Source organism: Oryx dammah, unplaced genomic scaffold, assembly GCF_014754425.2.
Source record: "Oryx dammah isolate SB20612 unplaced genomic scaffold, SCBI_Odam_1.1 HiC_scaffold_28, whole genome shotgun sequence".
Taxonomy (NCBI): Eukaryota; Metazoa; Chordata; class Mammalia; order Artiodactyla; family Bovidae; genus Oryx; species Oryx dammah.
Window position 1 is genome coordinate 50055379 of NW_024070212.1, and position 24188 is coordinate 50079566.

At 41.0% G+C, this 24188-nt stretch overlaps 1 protein-coding gene across 4 annotated transcripts in view; it reads left to right on the top strand.

The window, feature by feature from the left end:
• The window catches only part of TGFBR3 (transforming growth factor beta receptor 3), a 199988-nt gene extending 177874 nt beyond the window's left edge, over window positions 1-22114 (top strand). For 3 of the 4 annotated variants that reach the window (XM_040232333.1, XM_040232334.1, XM_040232336.1), the window contains 3 exons: window positions 7634-7675; window positions 10000-10107; window positions 18685-22114. In XM_040232333.1, coding sequence (XP_040088267.1) covers window positions 7634-7675; window positions 10000-10107; window positions 18685-18803 — 269 coding nt within the window. In that variant the 3' untranslated portion in view covers window positions 18804-22114. The remainder of the gene's footprint in view (window positions 1-7633; window positions 7676-9999; window positions 10108-18684) is intronic. The other variant, XM_040232335.1, reaches the window with a different exon arrangement.
• Window positions 22115-24188: the final 2074 nt, after the last annotated feature.

A 24188-nucleotide genomic window follows, 5' to 3' on the forward strand; every position in this document is an offset into this window, starting at 1 on the left:
TTGAGAAGGTTAGGCTGTAGGCTGGCTTCCCAGGGGCTGTATGCAAATGCTCTTTCTAACTTTACACTGGATGGGGTGGGTTTCCTGGCAGTTTTTAGCCTTTTTGAGTGACTCCACTCATCTTTTATGTTTATTTTCCTTTGACTCTAGAAGCATTTCTCCTCAGTGCAGGCCATTGGAATCTGTGCTCTCCTACCTCTCACGGAATTGGAATAATCATTTATAAGAGGAATATGACTATTTGCCTGATAGTATTGGTTTCTTTAAAAAATAACAGGATCATGAGTGTTCTTCCTGCCAGACAGCCTTATGTGTTACTGTATTAAGATAACAAATACCCCAGTATCTGTGGGCTTCCCAGGTGGTGCTAGTGGTAAAGAACCCGCCTGCCAAGACAGGAGACATAGGTTTGATCCCTGGGTCAGGAAGATCACCTGGGTGGGGGCATGGCAAAACCACTCCAGTATTCTTGCCTGGAGAATCCCATGGACAGAGGAACCTGGTGGGCTACAGCCCGTGGGGTTGCAGAGAGTTGGACACAACTAAAGCAACTTAGCACACACAGTATCTCTGGAAGTGGGCAGATCTCTTTTGGGGAATAATTTTGGGGGTAAAAATTTCCCAATCGGACAGTTTACTGTCCTTTTACTACATGGATACTCTTTGGAGACCTGGCCGAAGTTCCAGCTCTCCCTGGCCATTTGGTCCATCTTATTTCTCAACACTTGGGTTTTCTGGGGCAGCAGATAGAGGTTGTCTACTTCACAGTCAGCCAGAGAGCTGCTCTGTGGCTACCACTGCCAGGTAGCAAGGGCACATTTCAGGTGATGTTTCTTTCTTCTCTGGGCAAGCAGAATAGGCCATCAAAACTAAATAAGTAATTCTGAGTTCTTCCTCTGGGCCACTGTTGTTTTTTTGCGAGGGGAGGCACTGTTATTAATGGAACTTTCCTGAGTTTCACAGGACATCTTTGCCACCTTTGATCTCTCAGTCCCTTGGGAACCAACTCTGGGATTAGAATTGTTTCGCTTAAATTTTCAATAATGATGATGCTAGTGGTCATGATGAAGATGGAGATGATAATAATGTTGATCTGACATTTATTGAGCATTTACTTTATGCAGGGCTTCATGCAAATGTTTATTGTGGGTAATAGTATTTAATCCATGTGGCCCCTCTGTGAGGCAAATCTGTTATAGAGTAAGGGTAAGTAACTTGGCCAAGATCACACCACATAAGTAAATGGTGGGTCTGGATTCAAATCAAGGAACTTTGAGCCTGTGCTCTTAAACCTTTATGCCTTATCCTAGGTGGAGGTTGATTCTCAGTTCAGATCAGTTGAGTCGCTCAGTCGTGTCTGACTCTTTGCAAGCCCATGGACTGCAGCACGCCAGGCCTCCCTGTCCATCACCAACTCCTGGAGCTTATTCAACCTCATGTCCGTTGAGCTGGTGATGCCATCCAACCATCTCATCCTCTGCCATCCCTTTCTCCTCCCACCTTTAATCATTCCCAGCATCAGGCTCTTTTCCAATGAGTCAGTTCTTCGCAGCAGATGACCAAATTTATTCACAAATATTGAAGTTTCAGCTTCAGCATCAGTCCTTCTAATGAATATTCAGGACTGATTTCCTTTAGGTTGACTCTAGTTTTTAATAAAATCTGCAAGCAACACAGTCATCTGTCCTTTCATATGCCTCTTCCTGGCCTCTTCCCCAATTCATGCCATATCACATTGGTATATGCAGGTTAGCACCCAAATGCTCTAATAATTATGAAATGAAAAGAAGGTGGAGTTTTAGGGAAAAAAGTCTTGTTCCACCAAAGGGTTAAGATATTAGGAAACACGTAAACTATTTAAGAGTCTTAAAGTTTAGGACAAGTTCTGTGACTTTGAATTGTAACTCAAAGAAAAGCCCAGGAAACGTGAATAGTTTATGCATATTATGGTTTATGGCAAAACAATTAAAATAGTTGAGGTGGTGCCATCCTACCATATTTTCTGAAATATCTTGAAATATAGGCATGTTAGTGCTGTTTGCTTTGGATGCTGTGACTGCTTTTTACAGCATTTGAGAACACTTGGGCTTACATAATAAAAATGATTACACCACATCAGCGATGATTTTTTTTTTAATGGTGAAAGGGAAAAGTAATCATTTCTCTGAAGTTTAGGGCATATATATATGTGGGGAGAAAATGGGCACAAAAGAACATCCCCAAATTTGCCATGCTTTATGTATAATCTATAATTCTTAGCAAGTTTAGTGTTTAAAATGCTGAATTTTCTCCGTATTTCCACCACATAACTTTTTAAAGTATGCTCAGGACAGCACCTGGCATATCATGGGCACTCAGTAAATATTAATTTCCTTTCCTTCCTCTTACATCTTAGCCAAACTAGGCTTTCTAGGGGGATTAGAGGGGAGTGAAAGGGCAAGTTGTGAATGTCAGTTGGAAATTAATCCAAGAGAGGCGTTGCTTTTTGGAACACATTTGATTTTTCCAGAACAAAAATACTTTAAAGCACCAGCCAGGTTTTGTCCTCAGGCAGAGGTAAAGATGAGGGGAAGCCGAGGAGAAAGATGGTAGAAATGCTTAGTTAGCAGATCAAGACATTCAGTCTCTATTCAGTAAGGGAGAGGTATCATAGGTTCTTTTTTTTTATTTATTCAGTATGCTTCACGTTTTGAAAACCTTATAGTTTCAAGTTTCAAATCTAAACAAAAAACAAGAAATAGTAGGATGAACTCCTGTAAACTATTCATCTGGTTTCCACAATTACCAATTCATAGCCAATTTTGTTTTATTACTTCCTGTCTCTGGATTGTTTAGAAGGAAACCCAGACATTTCATTTGATTCACAAATATTTCAGTATGCACCTCTAAAGTCTGAGATCCATCAAAAGATCTTGAGTAGAGAACCGACCATCAGATCATTTAGGAAGAGTACTCTGAAAGCAGCGTGGAAGTTAAGTTGCTAGGGCTTGTATGCAGTAATAAAATATATATGATTTTTTGTGAAAGTTGCTCAGTCGTATTTGACTCTTTGCAATCTCATGGACTATACAGTCCATGGAATTCTCCAGGCCATAATACTGAAGTGGTTGGTAGCCTTTCCCTTCTCCAGAGGATCTTCCCAACCCAGGAATCAAACCTAGGTCTCCCGCATTGCAGGTGGATTCTTTACCAGCTGAGCCACATATTTATGGTTATTTATTCCAAAAACGTTTATTGAGGATCTATCATATGCTTGGCATATAATATACACATTTTCCTATGTTTGATGCCTTTACAATCTAATGCATGGAGAAAGGAATGGCTACCCATTCCAGTATTCTTGCCTGGAGAATTTCATGGACAGAGAAGCCTGGCAGGTGAGGGCTCAAAAAGAGCCAGACCCGACTGAGCGACTAACACTTTCCCTACTTTCATTATAGCTTAAAATAAATATGAAGATACAATCTAATGCACTACTGATGTTTTGGGCTGGATAACTCTTTGCTGTGGGGTGTTGACCTGTGAATTGTGGAATGTTACGCAGCACCCCTGGCCTCTGCATACTGGATATCCTTATCAAACCCTTCCACCACCAGTTGTGACAACCCAAAATGTGTCTGGATGTTTCCAAATGTCCCCTGGAGAGCCTAGTGGGCAGAAATCACTCCCGGGTGAGAACCACTGATCTAGTAGAAGGATACAGATAAGTGAGAAGGCAATTACAGTGAATGTCATAAATATTGAAAGAAGCCAGAGAAGGGATTAATTTACAGTGTGGTTAAGTTAGTAAAAACTGTATCTTCGGTGGCCTGCACAAGCTTCTTTATTTCCCCATCCTTCTCTCTGTGCCAAATACTAATAGATGTGGGTACCAGTTAGACACCTCATTTCCCTATGGGCCTGCCCAGTCCTGCCATGTTTAGGAGAACTGAATTGAAAGTGGGAGGACAGAAGTTGTGGTCAGTTACTCATGCATAACCCGAGAAATATCTTTTTTATGAAAACCATGAGTAAACAATCTGAGGAGGGAAGTTTTGGTTCTAGAGGCAGACCAAAGTTTGCTCAGAGTACATGAAAAGATTTAAGTCAGAATGTTGATTATAGTTTGTTCTTTCTGTACAGAAATCTTTATTGTTAAAATTTCTCTTTACAGCAATGGCTAGGATTCCTTTCTTGCAATCGTACCCTTAAACCAAAAGTAAATATTGTTTTGTCTTTTCCTTTCAGCATGCCAACTCAATTATAGGGTTCCAGTGGAGATCAAACTATTTTAGTTATAGTCAGGGTTTATTGGGAATTTTGGAACACAAAAGTAAGAGGATAAAATCCTTGAACCTTGGTTCTGCAGCCTGTGCTTGTTATTGTTTATGCGCAGAAAGCATGGAGGAACTTCACCTCTGGGGAAATGAGCAACAACTGTTTGTGCTTAGCTGTGTGAGAAGGCCCGGTTTTGGGGTGGGGTAAGAGGATTAGGTAATAATGTAAATCCATTAAGAATTTTCAAACAGTGTCATCTATCACACAGGCTTTACTGTAAAATCTACATTCTCACATACGAGGTCTCCTTAAGGGAGAATCATTATTTGAAACCTTTTGGGGATTCTGAGTGACAAAGTTTAACCATGGGTGGTTGATTGGATGGAACTCTTCCCAGAAGTGTGTATATTTCTTGCATGATGAACCCTATAGAGACCTTTAAATGCTTTTGGACTTAGTTCAGCGTATCAAACCACTACTTTCTACACATAGGAGAATTTTGTGGTTAGATGCCCCTACCTCATAGGACGCTTGGGAATTTAAAATGAGAAAATATAAGTGAAGGCTTTTTTGTCGACTGTAAAACACTGTACAATGTACAGATGTTAAGGCATCATTGTTGTTGCTTCACTGCTGCCAGTAAGGCTGGTGGGGCCAACCTCCCAGGAGACAGGCTCCTATGTGCCTTGTGTAGTTGGTATGTGTTCTGCACAGTGAAATACATTTTCTTAAAAACACACAATTATTTTAGTTTTCTTAGGAATTTTATTTAAGTATAACTTTCTCATATATCCTAATCCCAGGGGCACTCTGCTGCACAACTCCAGGGGGTACCTTTCAATTGTAGTGACTTTGTTTCATCCCATAGCATCCCTCCCCCTAGAGCTAGACCGTGATACTCCATGCTTCACGGATGTAATCAACCAGCTGAGATGGTTAATCCTGAGAATTTAACAATCCTGTCTAGCTGCTCTGTTTTTATAAACATCAGCTCAAATGCTGCTTGTTTTGGTCAGTTTTTCACAATTCTTTTTTTGCTTTACTTTGGATTCCAGAACAAGGTGTGTGTTCCTTTTTTATTGAATAAAAATGGAGATGAGGAGAGGCACTAAACATGTCACTTTTAAACTCTCGGAACAGAGGTAGAGTCTGTGTGCCAGGACTTAACACGCTTTTTCTGTAAAGAGCCAGATGGTGACTTTGTCCAGTTTGTGGCTTATGGAGTCCCTGCCTCAACTACTTAACTGCTGTTGCAGCCTAAGAGTGGCCGTGGACAGTGTATAAATGAATGAGCCTCGTTATGTTCAAATACATCTTTACGAATAGATTTGTATTGTGTATAATTTTCACATGTCATGAAATATTTTGATTTTTTTTTCAATGATTTACAAATATAAAATTCATCTTTAGTTCACTTGTACAAAAATAAATGGTGGACTGTGATATGCTGCCCTGTGGCCAATGATACTCTCACTGTGGAGAAGAGCACACAGCTATGCACAAGCAGCTGCTTAATCAGTGCTTCTCTAGCTCAGGATGGAGCCACACTCACCAGTCATTTAGCCTGCTAGGCAGAATGTGGAATCCTGGGTCAGCCCCTACCCTGATGCTTTCCAGCTGTGACCTTGGGCTGGTCACATGATAAAGAATTTCAGGCTGCTTTTTTGTAAGATAGTGATAAGAATTCTGTTTCTGCCTCCCTTATGGGGCTGGTTAAAACCTCAAATGAGATCAGGTCCTATAGCACTCTCTAACATGAAAGCATTATAGAAATGTCAAAGCGTATAAGCATTTTCAAACAGTCTTATTCGAAAATTCCTCTATTGCCTCTGTTTACAAAATTGTGTACATGCTAAGTCGCTTCAGTCGTGTCCAGCTCTTTGCGACTCCATGGACTGAAGCCTGCCAGGCTCCTCTGACCATGGAATTCTCCAGGCAAGAATACTGGAGTGGGTTGCCATTCCCTCCTCCAGAGGATCTTCCTGACCTTGGGATCAAAAACAAGTCTTCTGCATTGCAGGCGGATTCTTTACCGTCTGAACCATCAGGGAAGCCTGATGAATCAAAAAGTACAGCAACATTCTAACTGACCTTCACTAAGCTTTCTGGTAAAGGCTCTTCTATTCCCGGCCAAGCCCTGAGGGTCTGCAGATGAATAAGATCCAGGCTCTGCCCTGGAGGTGGAAAAGGCTAAGAGAATTCAGATGTGATGTGGCACTTTTATAACAAAAGAGGGAGGGAGAGGATGAGCAAAAGTGGGAGAGATTTGCCCCGCTGGGGTGGGTACGGGGCTGTGAGAGAGTCAGAGAACGTCTCCCCTGAAAATGCCAGCAGAGCAGGTCATGTGGGGAGGGTACTTGAGGGAATGGCTTGCAACTTGTTATGACATGGAACCGCCTGGAGAAGTGGGGGAACTTAACTTCGAGGAGCCCAGCATGGGTGAGGAACCATTAGGAAAGGAGGCTGGAGAGAGGTGGGGAGAGGAAGGCAGATCACTCCGTGCCATGCTCGAGAGTTTGGACTTTTTTCTCGTAAAGGAAGGGAAACCATTGAATGGTTTAACCAGGGCAATAATATAATCAGCCCTGAACTCTGCAAAAGTCATTCTGGGGGCACATATTGGGGAGGAAGCATTTGGGTTGGGTGCAGTAGTGGAGACCAGGAGACCAGTTAGAGAAGCTTTGTAATAATGCAGATGCATGAAGAGGAGCTGAGCTATAGGATGACACTGTTAGAAGAAGGAATAAAGATGCTTTTACAATCTGTGTATATGTTAGAAGACTTTTTGAAAGTGGAATAATATTAAATACACTGGAGAAACATGATACTTACAGATACTGCATTCTTTTGTAAATAATGAAAGTGAAAGTGAAGTCTCAGTCGTGTCCGATTCTTTGCGACCCCATGGACTGTAGCTTACCAAGCTCCTCTGTCCATGGAATTTTCCAGGCAATAGTACTGGAGGGATTGCCATTTCCTTTTCCAGAGGATCTTCTGGACCCAGGGATTGAACCCGGTCTCCCGCATTGTAGACAGACGCTTTACCGTAAAGAGAAAGGTATATACACATGTGTGCGTGCACACGCACACACACATATGCGTGAATTATCAGACTCAAATTTCTTAAGTTTAGGTATTTGCTTTCAGTTTTTTTTCAGGTTCAAGTATACAGTTGATCATTAACGAAGTACAGTGCTTAAAATTTCTGAGTAATCCATGTTACAGTCTTGATATCTAAATAGAATAATTGACAGACTTTTCACAAAATAAGTATTCACAAATAGAAGAATGTCAGCGTCTACTGAGATTTTGATAACCTCTTGCTTAGAACTTGGTTTCTCTGTAGAATGCATCTTGATTTATGTTTTTGTTTCAGAAACAGGTCCAAGTATTAAGGAACCGATTCCAATTACTCCACGTAAGTCTTTATGCAACTGTTTTGAAATAAAGCCTCCTGGGCTTTTATAAGAATGAGTTGGTTATGGAGCATTTGCCAGACCCTGAGTTTTGATAAGGAGACTTCTGCTCTCATTCTCCCTCACCCCTTTTTTCTCGTACTTTCTTTTCCCCTTCCTGATCTCTCCTTTCTTTTTTCCTCTCTACTGTTGCCATTTTTAAATATGAATTTGTTGACCCATTGGTATGCATCACCTTAATGGAATGTAGTAGCTTCTTAATTTTGGAGTTCATCATTTCCCTACCTGTAGTGGCTGTGATCTGAAAGACTTAACATATAGCTATGGGAGTGGTTTGCTTTTTGTATCATCAACTGTATCTTCCTGCTCAGAGAGGCAGTGCTGAAGGAACTAGTTGCTATACCATTAAGGCAATCACTAGTCCAAGGGGTGTTGAGAACACTTGGAAGACAGAGAGAACTAACTGCTACAAAATGATACGCTGAAAATTATCTGGGGGCAATTTCATTGCTTATACAGAAGAAAACTCTGACCCAGAAGTGTTTCAGTGACTTCCCCACAGTTATAATTGGCACTGAGGCAGGACTAGAGCCTGGGCTTTCTGGCTGTGCACCCAGAACTCATCCAGATAATGTTGCCTGTGGGGAGAAGCTTTACTTTTTTTCCTCCTTAAGACATTCCAGATTTAGTCTCCATGGCTAATTCCATCACATATACATAAGAATTAGCCTGGAGAGTTTCTTTATGCTAAATACTTTATAAACCGTTCTATTAAGAGTATTTATTTTAACAATATCATGGAACAGTATTATGAACCCAGAAAGAGACGCAGATGGACACATTCTCCTATACTCCCCTAGTCTGATTCTCATAAATGACACCTCCGTCTTTAGAACTTTAGTGTATTTTCACTCAAAACTTTTAATCACTCCCTACTTTTCATCTGTAAGCATGAAAAGACATCTTTTAATATCTGTCCTACAGACTAAATTAAATTAGATTGATGGCTTGGTTTGTCCTAACCTTCATAATGTCCTACCCAGTTCTTATTCCTCCTAGGGGATCCCCAGCCCCTTTGCAAACTCCTTTCATTTACCTCCTGCCTTCAGAAGATAAGACAGTGCTGTCCCATTTTTTAGAAGTTAAATGAACACGAAGGGGCACAGGGCTAGAGGAGTAGGAACCAGAACTTGGGAATTTGGATCTTTCAGAATCTTCTCCACAATGTCATACTTTTCTTGAGCCCTTTTGAGTGCTGGGGCTGCTCCAGGTCACATTTATCTACACATGTATCTTACACTGAAGTGAGTTGAAAGGCAAAGTGATTGAATTTACATAGAGATCAGCTGGAGTCACTTCTGACTGGAGAGGAGCATAGAAACAGTATTGAAGTAACAGAGAGATCCTGTGCTTTAATTTTTTTTTTTTTTTTTAAAGAGTAACTTTAGAAATTTTATTCCACTGAAAACCTCTCTCTCTCTTAGAAACTGATCTTTACTTTTTATAAATGATTCAAAGAAGGTAATTCTCTTAAACGAAAGGAAATGTTCTATATCTATGGCCTGGAATTAATTCCAAATGTAAAAATCTTTGCCAAATTGATTCTATTTATATGTTTTGCTGACCATAACATTGACATCACTGCCCGCTGAGGAGTATTTCTATTCCCCTCATAGAAAGGTCATGGTTGGAAAAGTGTAAAAAGTAGGTTGTGCTAAATGACACAGTAGGTGGTTATTGAGATGGAGGGTTTAAATGTGAGATCAGTGAAAGTTATGTTCTACGTTCTCTCCTTCTCACCGTTTTCCTTCCTGTTATCTTTCACGTTTTAAATGTTCATGGAAGTATGTTTGTAAAGTGTTTGGCTTGTGGTTTCTGTGTAGTATCTCATTGTATTTTGTGTAGGGTCTCAATGTTTAATGAATAAGAAGCCAGATTTTGATAATGGAAGTTTACCTTATTTTCCCAAGCGTCTTGAGCTTTGATTTTCAAGCCCCTTTACTGTTCAAATAGTATGTCCTCAGACTGAGGCAATGAACCACAGGCCTCAAGTTTTACGGAGTTGACAAATCTGACTTTTTAATAAGTCTGATGCTCAAAGTAAATTGCAAACTGGAAGTATCTTGGAAATCTGAGAATTTCATTTTTCTTTTGAGAAAAGATTTGCAAGTTACAAATATAGTATATTTTGTTGGAATTCACTTTTTATCCTCAGAGTTTGTTAGTTGGTTCTCAGCCTTTCTGATGATCCTTGCAAAACAAATATAAAATTGTAGCATGGGATGCTGATTCACTCAAAGTATGCATTGGTTTCTTATCATTGTAGAGATTTTCCATGGTCTGGACACCCTAACCGTGATGGGCATTGCGTTCGCAGCATTTGTGATTGGAGCACTGCTGACGGGGGCCTTGTGGTACATCTATTCTCACACAGGTTAGTGTGACTGTTGCCTGTCAGTTGGTGCACATCCTGTGCGCCTGGCACACTATAGGCATTTGGTGTGTCTCTGCACAGATGATGAATGAAATGGATGAAATAATGAACGAAAGAGAGAAAGTTCATTCCCACCATTTCCACATTTACGTGTTTGGCATGAACTGGGTTTTGCAAAACTATAATTTGCTTTAAGCAGTTGTAGAAAAGGAATGTTTAAACTACGTTCATTGTATTTGAGATGTTGCTGAAGTTTAGCTTCTAATAAAACTATTTTGTGGTTAGGACTTAATTAAAGAAAGTTAATGTAGGCAAACTGGAAACATAAACCATTCACCCAAAGTTGAGAACTTCAGAATAGACATATAAATGGACAGGAAGTATGCGAGGAAGCCAAGATTTTATTACCACATCTGCTAAGATGCTGAGCACTGTCCACCAGAGGCCCTAATCAATGGCTTAAACCAAAATTTCTCAATCTTTTTTAAACCCATAGTATCTCTTCTTTGATAAACACTTAATTCTCTTTTCTTTTCTTGAAAGTTATTTAAAATTTTAAAGTATTTTTTCATGAATTATAAATAGAAATAGTAAAAGCAGTTTGTTTTCAAGTTATGTTCTTCCACCCCTAAAAATTATCATGTGCCTTTCTTCCTGCCCCTTACCCCCCAGTCCCAAGGTAGAAACATTCTGGCCTGAACAGAAAGAAAACTTGTTCTGACCCCAAGACACAACGCAAGCCAGGCTTGGGGTGTCTGTAGTGCAAGAGGAAGGAACAAATGGATTGCTGTTTCATAACTTCTTTCTTAGGTTCCTTGTAAATATGGGAAGGAAAGACATGCATTTTGAGACATGTCTAGCAAGCTAGTTGGTATTGTCTGCTTTTATATGCTTATTTACACTGTGAACCTGGATAAGGTGCTGAATTGATCAGTCAGATAGTGGCAGGCACAGAATTTCTGTGAGTTTCATTTATTTTCCATTGAACCAGTGCACGCCAGGATCTTTGGCCTTACCCTTGGGCTGTCTAACTGGCCAAGCTGAAGCAATGACTGCTTTCAAGGAAAGAGAAGTATGGAAGGGTGTTTTGAGAATTCATATCTTAATCCTCATCAGAATCTTCCCTTCAAATACTGCATTCTCTGAGTTATTTTAAATTATGGCAGAAGGAGCAGAATGAACCCTAAGGTGCCAAGCATAGGAAAGTCACACAGTCCAAAGCAAATTTTAGGAGTTTAACAGTAAGGCTTTAAGTCCTTAGATTATTGTTCCTAATCAACAACCTTTGAGTGAAGCCAGTTACTCTTAAACAGTGTGGGTTATATGCGATTATTTTTAAAGAGTAAATACTGCTGTCATGGTCCATGGTTGGTAGAATCTGCAGATGCAGAAGAATTTGTGATGCAGAAGGCAAACTATCAGTTATATGCAGATTAAGCACATTTTCCAAGGGTCAACTGTCTGTTTCATGTGAGTGAAAGGAAATAAGTGTTAGACTGAGGATATATGAACATCTGTGAATCCATTTAGGAATGCTGTTCTTCATGAACAGCTTACACAAGCACTGGAAGGGACAATGTTTAGCAGAGGAGCATCTTTGAGTGAATAATTTTGTTATAGGAATACTAACACATCCAAATCTCAGACTCACAGTTCTTTGCAACTTTCCTCATTCTCCTGCGTGGCTGTAAAGTTCTAGAGTTCTTGGCAGCTTATGCTATATATATTAGGAATGAACTTGAAAGTACTCCAAGAAGACTCTGTAGCCCTGAAGATTTCTACAAGGTAGTTACCCACAGATGCTTACCACATACCTGCTGATCATGACTGGCCTTGGTAATAGAGCTACACTCCCAAACTCTGAAATCTGATCTCAGGCCAGGAGGGCCAGGAAGCCAGCTCAAAGCAAAAAAGGGCAACCAAATGGTGTCACTGTGGGAACAAACCCCACTGAATTCCCTCTGATAATCCCAAACTCTTGTCCACAGATACACTGACAAACCTGGGAGAGAGCAAAACCTGGCTTTATGACATGCATTGCTGCTCATTAAATTCTGAGATGTGTTGTTATAAGGAGATTTAAAAACAAAAACCCGAAGCCCTTCCTGTGATGGTTTCCAGCCAAATAAATTAGGCTCATTTGGAAGCTGAAAGGCTTTATAGACACCTGGACTCTAAACTCTAGTCATTTGGATTCTAAACCTGTTAGCATCACAGCTTGAAATGAATTTTTATTAAAAGCTGTAGCCTCTGGTTCACTTTAAAGACCACTCCTAAGGAATACCAGCAAGACGCAAGAAAGAAAGACTTACTGCAGGACCCAGTGGTAGTTTCCTATTGAGAACCCTCTCCGTTTATTACCTGGATCAGCCAGCAGCAAATTTAGATGAAAAGATCATAATGCGGTGGCCAGTGGAAAGAGGTGTCTATACAAACACTGACTCAGTCTATGCAATTTCCGTAATAATCTAAGCTGTGGAACTCAGACCTTATATGGTATATTTGGGGGTTCAGGCAACATCTGCCTCTGTCGCTAAAATAGTCCTCAGTTTAGATATTTCCCTTTGTGCTTTCCACTCTGTCTGCAGCACAGAGCACAGAACCAAGCCTTAGGTTTGAACTGTGGAGATCTACTTACATACATGGAATGCATGTTAGTCCAAAAAATCTGTTTCCCTGCTTTTATCATATGACAGCTTTCGGTATAATAATGGATACTTCTGAAAGCTATATTCACTGTTTGGAAAACCCCATTCCTAAAACTTACATTCTCCACTAAGCTAGTGCAGAGAGGAGGGGCAGTGAGGGTAGAAATGGTGCTGGAATGGAGTCACAGAATCTTCATGCTCCTGGGAACCTAACAAGGTCAGAGTCCCTAAACTGACTCATGAAGGTCCCAAAAGTTGTGTGCAATATTATGTTTTGTTTTGTTTTTTAAGGAGAGGAGCAAAAGCATTTATTCAGTAAACTTTTTAGCTTTATCACAACATGTACATAGTTTAAAGGCTGAAATCATCCTCCAAATAGAATTATACTGGTAATACGACTTAGCAACTAAACCATCACCATGAATTCATCTGTTGACTTCCAGTTGTCTCAATCTCCTTTTACACATACACGCTCAAACATCAGGTATTCTACTGACTCATTTTCCTCAACACTTTTGAGTTGTAGATGTCCTGTGTCATGGATCCTGTGTCTTCCTCCTTCTTCGTTTAAAGGGAACATAAGAGAGAAATGTTTTTCACATGTGTGAAAATATCATTTGCATGTCTGAAAATATCCTCATTTTATATAACACTAACAGATAGTTTGCCATGGTATAGAATTTTAGACTTCAAGTGTTTTTTCTTCAGAATTTGAAAGCACACCTCACTGACTTTTAGCTCTGAAGATTGCTTTTGGGAAATTCAAAGTCATTCAGATTTCTAATATGTTTTTTTTCTTTCTGGAAGAAACTTTACAATGATAGTACTTGATGTAGGTGTATTTTCATTCATTATGCTGGGCATTAATTAAGGCCTTTCAGTCTAGAAACTATGTCCTTTGTTGCTGAGATTTTTTAGAATTATTTATTTTTTCTTGCCCATGTTTTTTTCTGTTCTCTCTTTCTAGAAATCTTCTTATTTGAAAGTTGAACTTCTTGAATTGTGCTGTAATTCTCCTTTTCTGTTTTCCATATTTTTCCTTTCTTTTCTAGGAGATTTCATTTTTATCTTTCAGTTTCTTATTGCATTTTTAATATTGCCTTCAAGTTTGTTAATTCCAAGAAGTTTTTCCCATGAATTAAAGAAACATGTCCTACTCTTGTCTTAAGGGTACAATATCTTATCTCTCTAAGAATATTAATATAGAATTATTTAAGAATAGGGAAGTTCTGAGCTTGTGGGTGGAACATATTGATTTTGAACTTTACTTAGGGTGATCTAGCTGGGCCTTTTATTGAGAAACTCCTGATATCACATCTTTGGATCTTTCCTCTTGAGTTCATCATGTTTTCTGTGAAACAGGTTTTCCTATTTCCTTCTTGGAGGTTATAGATCAGTCTGTCAACATTCTGGGGGTCACAGCATTCAACATGTAGGCGTTAATTTTGTTCTCCTCTGTCATTGTGTTTCTCTACCCTCTTGTGCTGGTGTTGGTCATTCCCAGAACCCTAGTTTCATTCTCTTCAGAGAGTAAACTTCTGTTTAACAGGCTTCTGCTCAACAAATCTTAGTTGACTACACTGTGTATTCTTAAAGCAGAAGTCAAGCACATACCCAGGTCCACCTGAATCATGTCTTTTAATTAGGAGTGTCTCTGGAAGCTTCAGATATTTCTAGAAGTCTGAAGTTTCTCCATGCTTCCAAATGTAATTCAGAAGCAGCAAGAAGATGAGCGAAAGTGTGACTAAAGTTGGAGGCAAGAGGCTAAGTTACAGGGATCAGAAAGATGCAGATGGAATAGGTGGAAACCCTTGTATGACTGGAAAGAAGGCAGGATCCACTCTCTTCACCCAAGTGCTCAGGTTGAGTTCAAATAAGATGCCCATGGAAAACCAAAGTGCAAGTGTGAAACAGGCTGGTCACATTGCAGTAATATTGAAAGAAAGTGGGAAGCAGAATATTTTGAAGGATTTTGCTTCCTTCCTTGGAACATTTCTCCCTTTCTCCATAACTTATAACAACATCTAATGCACCCCTCTTGCAACGTTTTGCCTGCAAAAGGAAAGTCTTTTAGCTTGAAAAGTGAGGAGGGGCAATTTTTGAAAATGGTGAATAGTGATGGAAAGCTTCTCTAAAGGTTGATCTAGTTCACTATCCTTCAGTTCAGTTCAGTCGCTCAGTCGTGTCCTACTCTTTGCGACCCCATGAATTGCAGCACGCCAGGCCTCCCTGTCCATCACCAACTCCCAGAGTTCACTCAGACTCACGTTTATCGAGTTGGTGATGCCATCCAGCCATCTCATCCTCTGTCATCCCCTTCTCTTCCTGCCCCCAATCCCTCCCAGCATCAGAGACTATCCTTACTTGAGTGAGTTTGTGAAATAGTTACAATTAGGATATCAAGAGATTGAGACAACTGGTACAAAACTGCAACCAACACATAGGCCTAAGAGGGAAATATCTTTGTTTTCTCTGCAGTGTCAAGTAATGTTGAGTATGAGTCACCCACAGGCACACGGTCTTCAATCCAGTGCTTAAACATCTCCCAAGAAAGAAATTCCACAAATTCCCACTGTAACTAGCCAATCCTCATAATGAGCAAGTTCCCTTCTGTGTGACCTAAATCTCTATCACTGCCATTTAAACTCATTTCCTCATGTTCTGCCCTCCAGGGAGATAAAGAACACCTGTCTGCTCCTCTCGGTAATAATTCTCTGTGGCCAGTATTTGCAAACTATCTGCTTTGGGCTAAATAATCGAGATTCCTCTCACTTTTCTTTAAAATTCTTCTATTCTTGTTTCCCCATAGAGCTTCTCCATGCTATTCACATCTTAAAGTTTCTCCCCTAGGACCTGCCATGCTAAAAAAACAGGGATAAGAATCAGTTGTAAACTGCCAAAAAGCGGCAGGAAATCAGATCTGAACAGCTCCATGTTAAACTGAAGAAAGGAAACAAGTTATCCCTTAAAATATGTTTCTTTCTGTTTCTAAGGGCATCTCTGGCAATATGGAGGCTTAGCCACAGCCTAATATGTGAGCTGAGTGGGATGAACCCTCGTCGTAACACACCCTTTTCCTGAGGACAACATATGCCAGATGCGTCTTTTCCCTACTCAGTCTCCTTCCCAAGGGTCTCTTCCTTTGTGGTTTGAGATTTTAGGAGCAAAGCATGAAGACTAAACACATTTCTTTTGATGGCCAAGTTTGAAATCCATAGTCAAGGGGCCTTCCTTGAACTTGCATTTGCTAAGTGGGCCTGCTCTGCATAACCCTGCAGTCCTCACTGCCCATCTTCTCCAGAAGGAGGCTGGTTGTATTTGTCACCCAAGGGATATTCTGAAGAAAGTCAGTGCTTCAGGACATCAGAGGTCACTGTGCAAGAGAGCAGAAAACCAAAGGACACATCTCAGAAAACCTAAGGGACTCTGCTGGCTTTTTAAGCAGAAACATCTGCACATTAAACTTTTGTTTCTCATGGTGAATTTTTCTGTAGTGCCACTTGCATCTGTCAGTGAGAAAACTTTTCTTGATTTCTCAAAAGGTAAAAGTTTTTTTTAACAACTTGGTTATAATGAGAACTCTCACATCTTACATCTGAAAATAGACCCAGGGTTAGAAGGGATAGTCTAAAGAGGATGTTTTCAACATTTCCAAGCAGATCGCAGACAAAGATTCTCCTTGGCACACTGTTGGCTCAAAGCCAGGGGATTATTTGGTTAAGTTGACTTGTCCACCCTGGTGAAATGGATCCTGCAATCTTGAGTATAGGGGACTTCTTTGTTTTGTTTTGCTTGGGGTTTCATTTTGGACAGTATTTTGTATCAGCAGCACAAGAGTTTCCAAAACTCTGGAAGTTGAAAGACCTTTTTAATGGGTAATGATTAAAATAAATTGACATGGCAACAAATTATATTTGGCAAATAGACTTCGGAAAGCAAATATTCAGACTTCCTGGGCAGGGCGTAGTACTGGCACTTTTCCTGAGTGTGACTAATCGTGCACATGTCGCATTTGGGATGAGACAGACTTGTTCACTGTCAGTAGGACAAGCCAAGGCCTTCTTGCTGATTTAGCCACTATCAGGCCAAACAAACGAAGCCCAGGTGAGCCAAAGTGGGGAGGGTGGTGTGTTGACTTACCTCCTGCTTTTCTGATGTATCCTTTATTTAAATGGGGAAGAGGTATTTTTAAAATGTCCTTCACCACAGTCACATTAGTCCTGCTGATTGATAACAGTGAGAATGGGTGTGGCTCCACATGTGGGTTGGCAGGGGGCTGAATTTTTCAAGTCGCTCACGAGTTGTTACAGTCTCTAGAGGTTTGGGGCTTTTTTTTTTTTTTTGACAGACATAAGAATTCAGAATAGCTAACAGATTTAATTTCCTTTTAGAAAGAAAGTTCCCACTCTGGGGAAAGTGGATTTCTGGCAGAAAGTCACTGTCATTGAGGCAATGACAGTCCCCACCTTTAATTAAATGCACTCATGAAGGGTAGAGGGCAGCACTGGAAAGGGTCCAAAATATAAATTGCCCCCCAAAAAGAAGAATGAAAATACAGTGTTTCTCTGCCTCTGAGAAATATTGACCCAGAATTCCCTCTCCATCCCTCCAATCCCAGAAGAATAGATAATCAGAGAAAATATAGCATGGGCCAAATATGCAACAAGCATGTGAAGACCCAGAGGTTGAAGCCTGAACGTGTGTCACTGGGTGGCTTCTAAATGGGTGACAGGGAAAGCTGTACCACACAAGCTGCTTCTCTGTTTTGTGGAACTGCTGTTTTGGCAGAGGTTTTTGAGGAGTAAAGGCCCGAGTTCCTGTGCTTGGAGGGCAGAGCCTTTGCTGATGTGTTTTGTTTTAACGAAGAGGCCAGAGGGTTGCTTATCTCCAGCAGAGAGCTGTGTATTTCAGGCCGACAGGAAAGAGGAGGCTCACTCATAAACAGACCTGGCCCTCTGGGGCTTCCCACATGGGAGCGGGGAGACCACTGACCAGAAGTTTATGAAGTTTATGCTTTGACTTTTCAAAGAAAATGCTGTGTTTGTCATCGGAGAGCCTTGATTACTTTTCCCTACCTAGAGCCATTTTTTTGAGGGCTGCTCTCAGGCCAATTTTGTTGAAGAAAAGATAGCTCTAGAGCTCTTTGCTGTGTTAAATGCAAACCATGTGTGTGACCCAAGGTCTCCTTCCTCCCCACAGTCCTGCACACTTGGCGCAAGGAATGGGCTTAGCTAAAATGCAGTGGGGTGTGTGATGAAAAGTAGGGTACTTGATGTGTGAGGAGATACTCAGGCTGCAAACCTCAGGGTGGAGGGGGTGTTCCTGGCAACTGCAGTCCCTTGTGCAACAGCTAAACCCCTTCTTCAAAAGGTTTTTCTGAGCACTGGGTCCTCCCACCTCCATTTCTCAGGTGTGGGTCCTGTGCTCGTCACAAAGCACTCTCTGCTACAGCTAGGGCGAAACCTTGGCATCACCACCCCTATTTTGACCAGGTGTATTCAGAAAAAGGCCTCCAGATTGCCAAGGTGATCTCATTACAGTTTAAAGGTCTGGTTCTCCAAACCCTCTGATACCTTTATGAGAGGAGATGTTCTCTGAATACAGGTGCTGGTCATTTGGACCACACAGTACAGATGATGGTGGTTTCTTCAAAGGTTGTAGGCACTGAAATCCTGGGCATTCATCCTCAACTGTTAGGGCGTCTTTGCCCCTATTAACTGTCTGTCAATCACCTTGAAGACATTCCTTTTTCCCTGTGCAAGGGGCTTTAAAAACAAAACAAAACGGCAACAAGCAGAAACAGCATTGTGATGGGAGGCCTTCTGATCTAGCTGCTTCTGCCCATGGTTGAGAAGAGCCCCAGATGAAATGGTCTTTTCAGAAATGCACACATGTAACATGTGTCTGTCCTTTTCTGTACTGACTGCAGGAGAGACAGCAGGAAGGCAGCAAGTGCCCACATCCCCGCCAGCTTCAGAGAACAGCAGTGCAGCCCACAGCATTGGCAGCACGCAGAGCACACCCTGCTCCAGCAGCAGCACGGCCTAGCCTGCCCCGCTCGCCGTCAAGGGCAGGCCTGGGGGCCCACACCTGTGTCCAGGTTCCAGGCTCAGAAGGCTCAACTGCGGTTCCCTTGTAAAGAGAGTGAATTTCAGTATAACCGTCACCTGTTGTGTTCACCCCCCCCACCCAGGGCTGACATAATCGGGCCCCCTGGACTTCTGTAACACACTAGATTCATGTGAGAAAGCTAAGGTGGTGGCCTTCTCCACCAGCCCCTCACAGGCTTAGGGGTTTTCAATGTGAAACACATGCCAGTTTTTAAAATGCTGCTTTGTCCAGGTAAGAGCATCCATAATTTGAAGCCCTGCCTTTTACCCAGATACAAGGAGTTGGTAAAAGGAGTAACCAGATAGTAGAGCCAGGGAAGAGATGTGGCCAAAAATATTTTCTAACCGAACCAAGATGTAAAACAAAAGCAATGCTTCAGGGCCTTCTAAGTGTGTTCCTTCATGCCTAATTTGCACCTTCAGGATGCACACTTCTCACCTTGCTGCCACACTGTGGGACCGCTGTGTCAGCTTGATGGGTGCTCCCCTCGTGGACTGCATCCTGACACACCTCAAGGCAACATTCCTTCTTGTGCCCTGGGCCAAAACCAGTGCTGAGTTCCTTATCAGCTTCCTCCTCCCCACGCTCACACACCAACTGCAAAAATGTCTTAACGCAAAGTCTGTATTTCTTTATAAGCATATAGAAATTGAAAATGGCCAGAATCTGGGACTGCAGATTCCTGCTCATTTATGACACTGTGCTCTACTAAATTAATGTGTAAACAGGGACAAAATTCTCTTGTAAAGCTGAGGAGGAATTTGCACAGTGATATATATACCAGTACATGTATAGTATATGTCATTTGGCACTTTTGTTTTTTCAGTTGAAGAGAAAATTCACTCCCATTTAGAAAATGTCCTACACCTTCAGAGTTGTTTATTCTTAAACATTTTTGGGAGAATTAGTGATTCCATGCAAAACATGTCAGCCTTTTAAAAAGATTCTTTTGTAAGCACCAAGCTCTTATAAGTTGCAAATGTATGGCAGATTCTTTTGGTTTTCTGTTGGTTATCTGAACAGTGTCACCAATTCTGCCAAGAAAGTGATGAGATTTGGAAAAAGGCACTCATTTGGATGCTTTAGTTTTCTTGCCTTAAATATATCACCAAACTCAAAAAGAATTTGAGGTAATTTTATTAAAATGGAGTATCAATAATATGCCACTTTGCAGCTAAAATAAGCTCAACTGATACCTCTATGTTAAAAAAAAACACACACACACAAAAAAACAATGCCAGAGGAAAGCGTCCATGCCAAATCACTTACTACTGAAGATTACTTGATTGCCAGTAAATATTATTCTTTTACCAGAATTCTCCCAAACAACTCAGAACTCTACAAATAGAACAGGCTAGATTCTACATCTAAAATACTCACAAGCAAATCTAAATGCTCTTAAAATAAGGAAGCTGTGCCTGGTTCTCTGTGAATGGAGCCTTAAGTAGGAAATGTTGGTGTTGCCTGAGACTGGAAGGCAGTGTCTCCAAGGCGAATAGGTAGAGATTGACAGTCATTGTTACCCCACCATAGAGTCCTGCCCCGATTGATTTCATAAACATTCAATCAAGGTTATCTTAACCAAAACAGATTGAGGGCTAAGATTTCCAGGCTATCTACACTGATAATTTTGCAGATTTCTACAAATAAAGATAGGAGATTAGAAAAAAAAATTTTGCCTTCAGTTAACTATATTTTTAACATAAAGGTATCAGCATGGAGGACTTAGATTACGCTACCTGTGTTTGAAAATAATGCGCTTTGCCTAACCTTCAGCAGAATGTATTGTTTTAGCATATTCTATGTATAAAAAAGTTTAAAGATGTCTTCAAAGAAGACTAGAGTCTTTAAGTCACTTATAGCTATATTTTACTACAAAAATCTGTGTATAAAGATATATTTAAGTGTTTTAGATAAATTTAAGTTACTCCATATGAAATGTTTAATTTCAGTTACTGTGAATCCTTTTGATCAGTTCTTTGCTTTTTAAAAATCCCTATCCATCCTGTTAAAAAGAAAATTAACTATTAAGAGGTATTAAAAGATTCAATTCTTAGATGGACAGGGTTTAAAACCTTTTGTAATATATTCAAATGTATATTTTTGAGAGAGATGCTGCATTGCCAATGATTTTATAAATAATTTAAAATTAATTTACAAATTTATGGATGTAAGCCAAGAGATTTTAAAAGAGAAGTCAACCTTTATGTATTTGGGTCTTACTATCCAGAAGTATTATTCAGATCAAGAAATTCATGTTGATGAAACCTGATCCTGTGTTATTGGAGAGTGAATGTCATTAAGTATTTCTGAAATGTTTCTAAAAAGTGAACATTTAAAAAATACTGTGTTTTCTCCCGAGCTTCCTGTTATAGCATTTCCAATTGCTTCATACTTCACAGTTTTAATGAATACAAAGTATAAGCTCTACTTTATAACACATCCTGTAAGTTTCTTTAAAACAGTTTTTATATTCCAGTTAAATTTCTCTCTCTGAAAACTCTTGTTACTGCTGCAGGTTACACCCTTCATCCGCAGAGGCCATTTTGTTTTGTTTGTTTTATGCTAAAGCTATTGTTGAAATGCTCTAAATTCCAAGGCAGATTGTCTGTGTAATACCCTACAGCTTTTCACCATGTGGTGTGTACCAGCCATTACTCTGTATTTGAAAAGTCAGATTCCTTCTGTCAAAGCTGTTTCTATAGCATTTTCTAAACAAAACAAAAGATCTTTTCCTTGTCTGTAATGAGATTGTAAACCCGTTTCCTGTGTGTGTTCTGTAGTGGGCGTGGTTGTGAGTATGTGTGGGGGTGCGCACCTGCGTGCCGGTCTTTTGTACTGTAACTACCTCATGGTTTGAGTGATGGTTGTACTGCTGATTGTGTTAACAGAGCACATTTTGTTGGGTGACTCGTGCGTGTGATTTTTTTTCCTGTTTGTTTTAGCTGGGGGTTGTTCATGAAACCAACAGATGTTTTTCTAAAAAGGACTATTATCAGTTTCCAAATACAATACTTCTCTCTTCTGGTTTTTCCTGAATGAGCCTGATTTTGTTGCTGTTTTTCATCTATGAGGGTAAAAAGAGTACCCTGAAAATCCCTGTGGCCAGTTTGAGCACCCCTGTTGTACTCTTTTTCTCTGTTCAATGTGTCAACAATTTTGTGAACATGCTTAGATGTATAGTTTTGATAACCACAGTTTTAAATCCTTTATCTGTGCGTAATAAAAAGATATATATCAATTATTAATACGTGTCTTGCTTGGTTGTCATTAAATCCTCCCCTCGGGCTGATATAACCCTGTTCATGGCCTTTCTCCTAAATTTATTGTCTGCTACAGCTGTGTTGGGGCTTCCCAGGTGGCTCAGTGGTAAAGAACCCACTTGCTAATGCAGGAGATGCAAGAGATGCGGGTTTGATCCCTGGATCAGGAAGATCCCCTGAAGGAAGGAATGTCTGCTCACTCCAGTACTCTTGCCTGGGAAATCCCATGGACAGAAGAGGCTGGAAGGCTACAGTCCACGGGGTTGCAAGTTGTTGAGGAGGAGGGAGGGGCAGGGCCAAGGCTCACATAGCAGAGGGGAGGGGTGGCAGACTGGAGTGGGGCATGGTGGAGCTTCCACTCTTCTCAGAAAAACGTGGCAGGAGACCTGGAAGTGGGTGTCAGCCCTGGCGTCCGTCCAAGGGCTTTCTGTCAATCTCCTGGAGGCATGGAAAGAGAAATAATATGTATTTCAGATCTACTATTACCATCCCCTCCAAATTTCCCAGTGCTGCTTCCAGCATCCTCTATCAATATGCCATCACCATCTACCAGCTGCCCATGCCAGAAACCTGGGAATCTCTCTAGACTATTTTTGGCTACCACACCCCCAAATTAATAAATCCAAGCTTATTCTACCTTTGGAATGTCTTTTTCTCCAAACCACTGACTTATTTCTGCTCCTTCTGCTGTTACCCAGCATCCAAGACCCATCATCTCTTAAACTCCCACTCCCTGGCCTGCTCCCCTTTAACCCTCTCTCTCCACCATGCAGCCAAAGGAGTCTTGAGCTGTTTCAAGTCATGTCACTTTCCAGCCTGGAGCCTTTAAGTAATTCCTCGATTTGCCTTTGGAACAAATTTCAACCTCCTTAGCATGGTTGAAAGAGAATAATCTGCTTACTTTCCCACCTACTTCTCTCAGCTCTCTAGAACTCAAGTCCAATGTGGCATATCCCCAACCAGACACGTTTATATTATGAAAAGAATAGCTTTCTTTTACTATCAGAGATGAAATGATAACATTGAATATATGTTTACAAACTGCACTCCCAGATCCCTGCCTTCTCTCCTTTAAGAATTAGTGACCTGGATGGTTAGAAACGGGCTTCCTGGCTGACTCAGCAGTAAAGAATCCACCAGCAATGCAGGAGCCACAGGAGACATGGGTTCAGTCCCTGGGTAGGGAAAATCCACTGAGAGAGGGAATGGTAACCCATTCCAGTATTCTTGCCTGGAGAATTCCATGGACAGAGGAGACTGGCAGGCTACAGTCCATGGAGTCACAAAGAATCGGACATGGCTGAAGCAATTTAGCATGCATGCATGGTTAGAAACAGACCCGAAAAGGTATCAAGTGCAGAGGGCCAGGCCTTGCATCTCCCACAGGTAGGTGTCCACACAGCAGGAGCCATGAGAGGGGCTTAAGCCACATCTCACTCCAGCGAGGTTGGAGTCCCCATTGAAGAGAGTCCAGCCAATGCCCAGTACCCAGAGTGTGCCCTGGAGCCAGCCCTCAGGGGATAAAGGGAGAAACTGATAGCTTACCAATTTTTCTGCTACTAAACTCGTATTTGCTAGAGCAAAACCCTAGGTGATCCATAAATGAACTTCAGAGTGTCTATTGATTACCTGAAATTGCATGTAAAGTTTTGCATTGATATGGCTGGACTGTATTTCTGGTTTTGAGTTTCTTTGTTGAAAGGGCCCATAGCCCACTGAAATTTTTTTTTTTTTTTTTGCACTCAGTGCAGTTCAGTCCCTCATTACTGTCTGACTCTTTGAGACCCCATGAATCACAGCACGCCAGGCCTCCCTGTCCATCACCAACTCCCAGAGTTCACTCAAACTCATGTCCGTCGAGTTGGTGATGCCAACCAGCCACTTCATCCTCTGTCGTCCCCTTCTCCTCCTGCCCTCAATCCTTCCCAGCATCAGGGTCTTTTCCAATGAGTCAACTCTTCGCATGAGGTGGCCAAAGTATTGGAGTTTCAGCTTTGGCATCAGTCCTTCCAATGAACACCCAGGAGTGATCTCCTTTAGGATAGACTGATTGGATCTC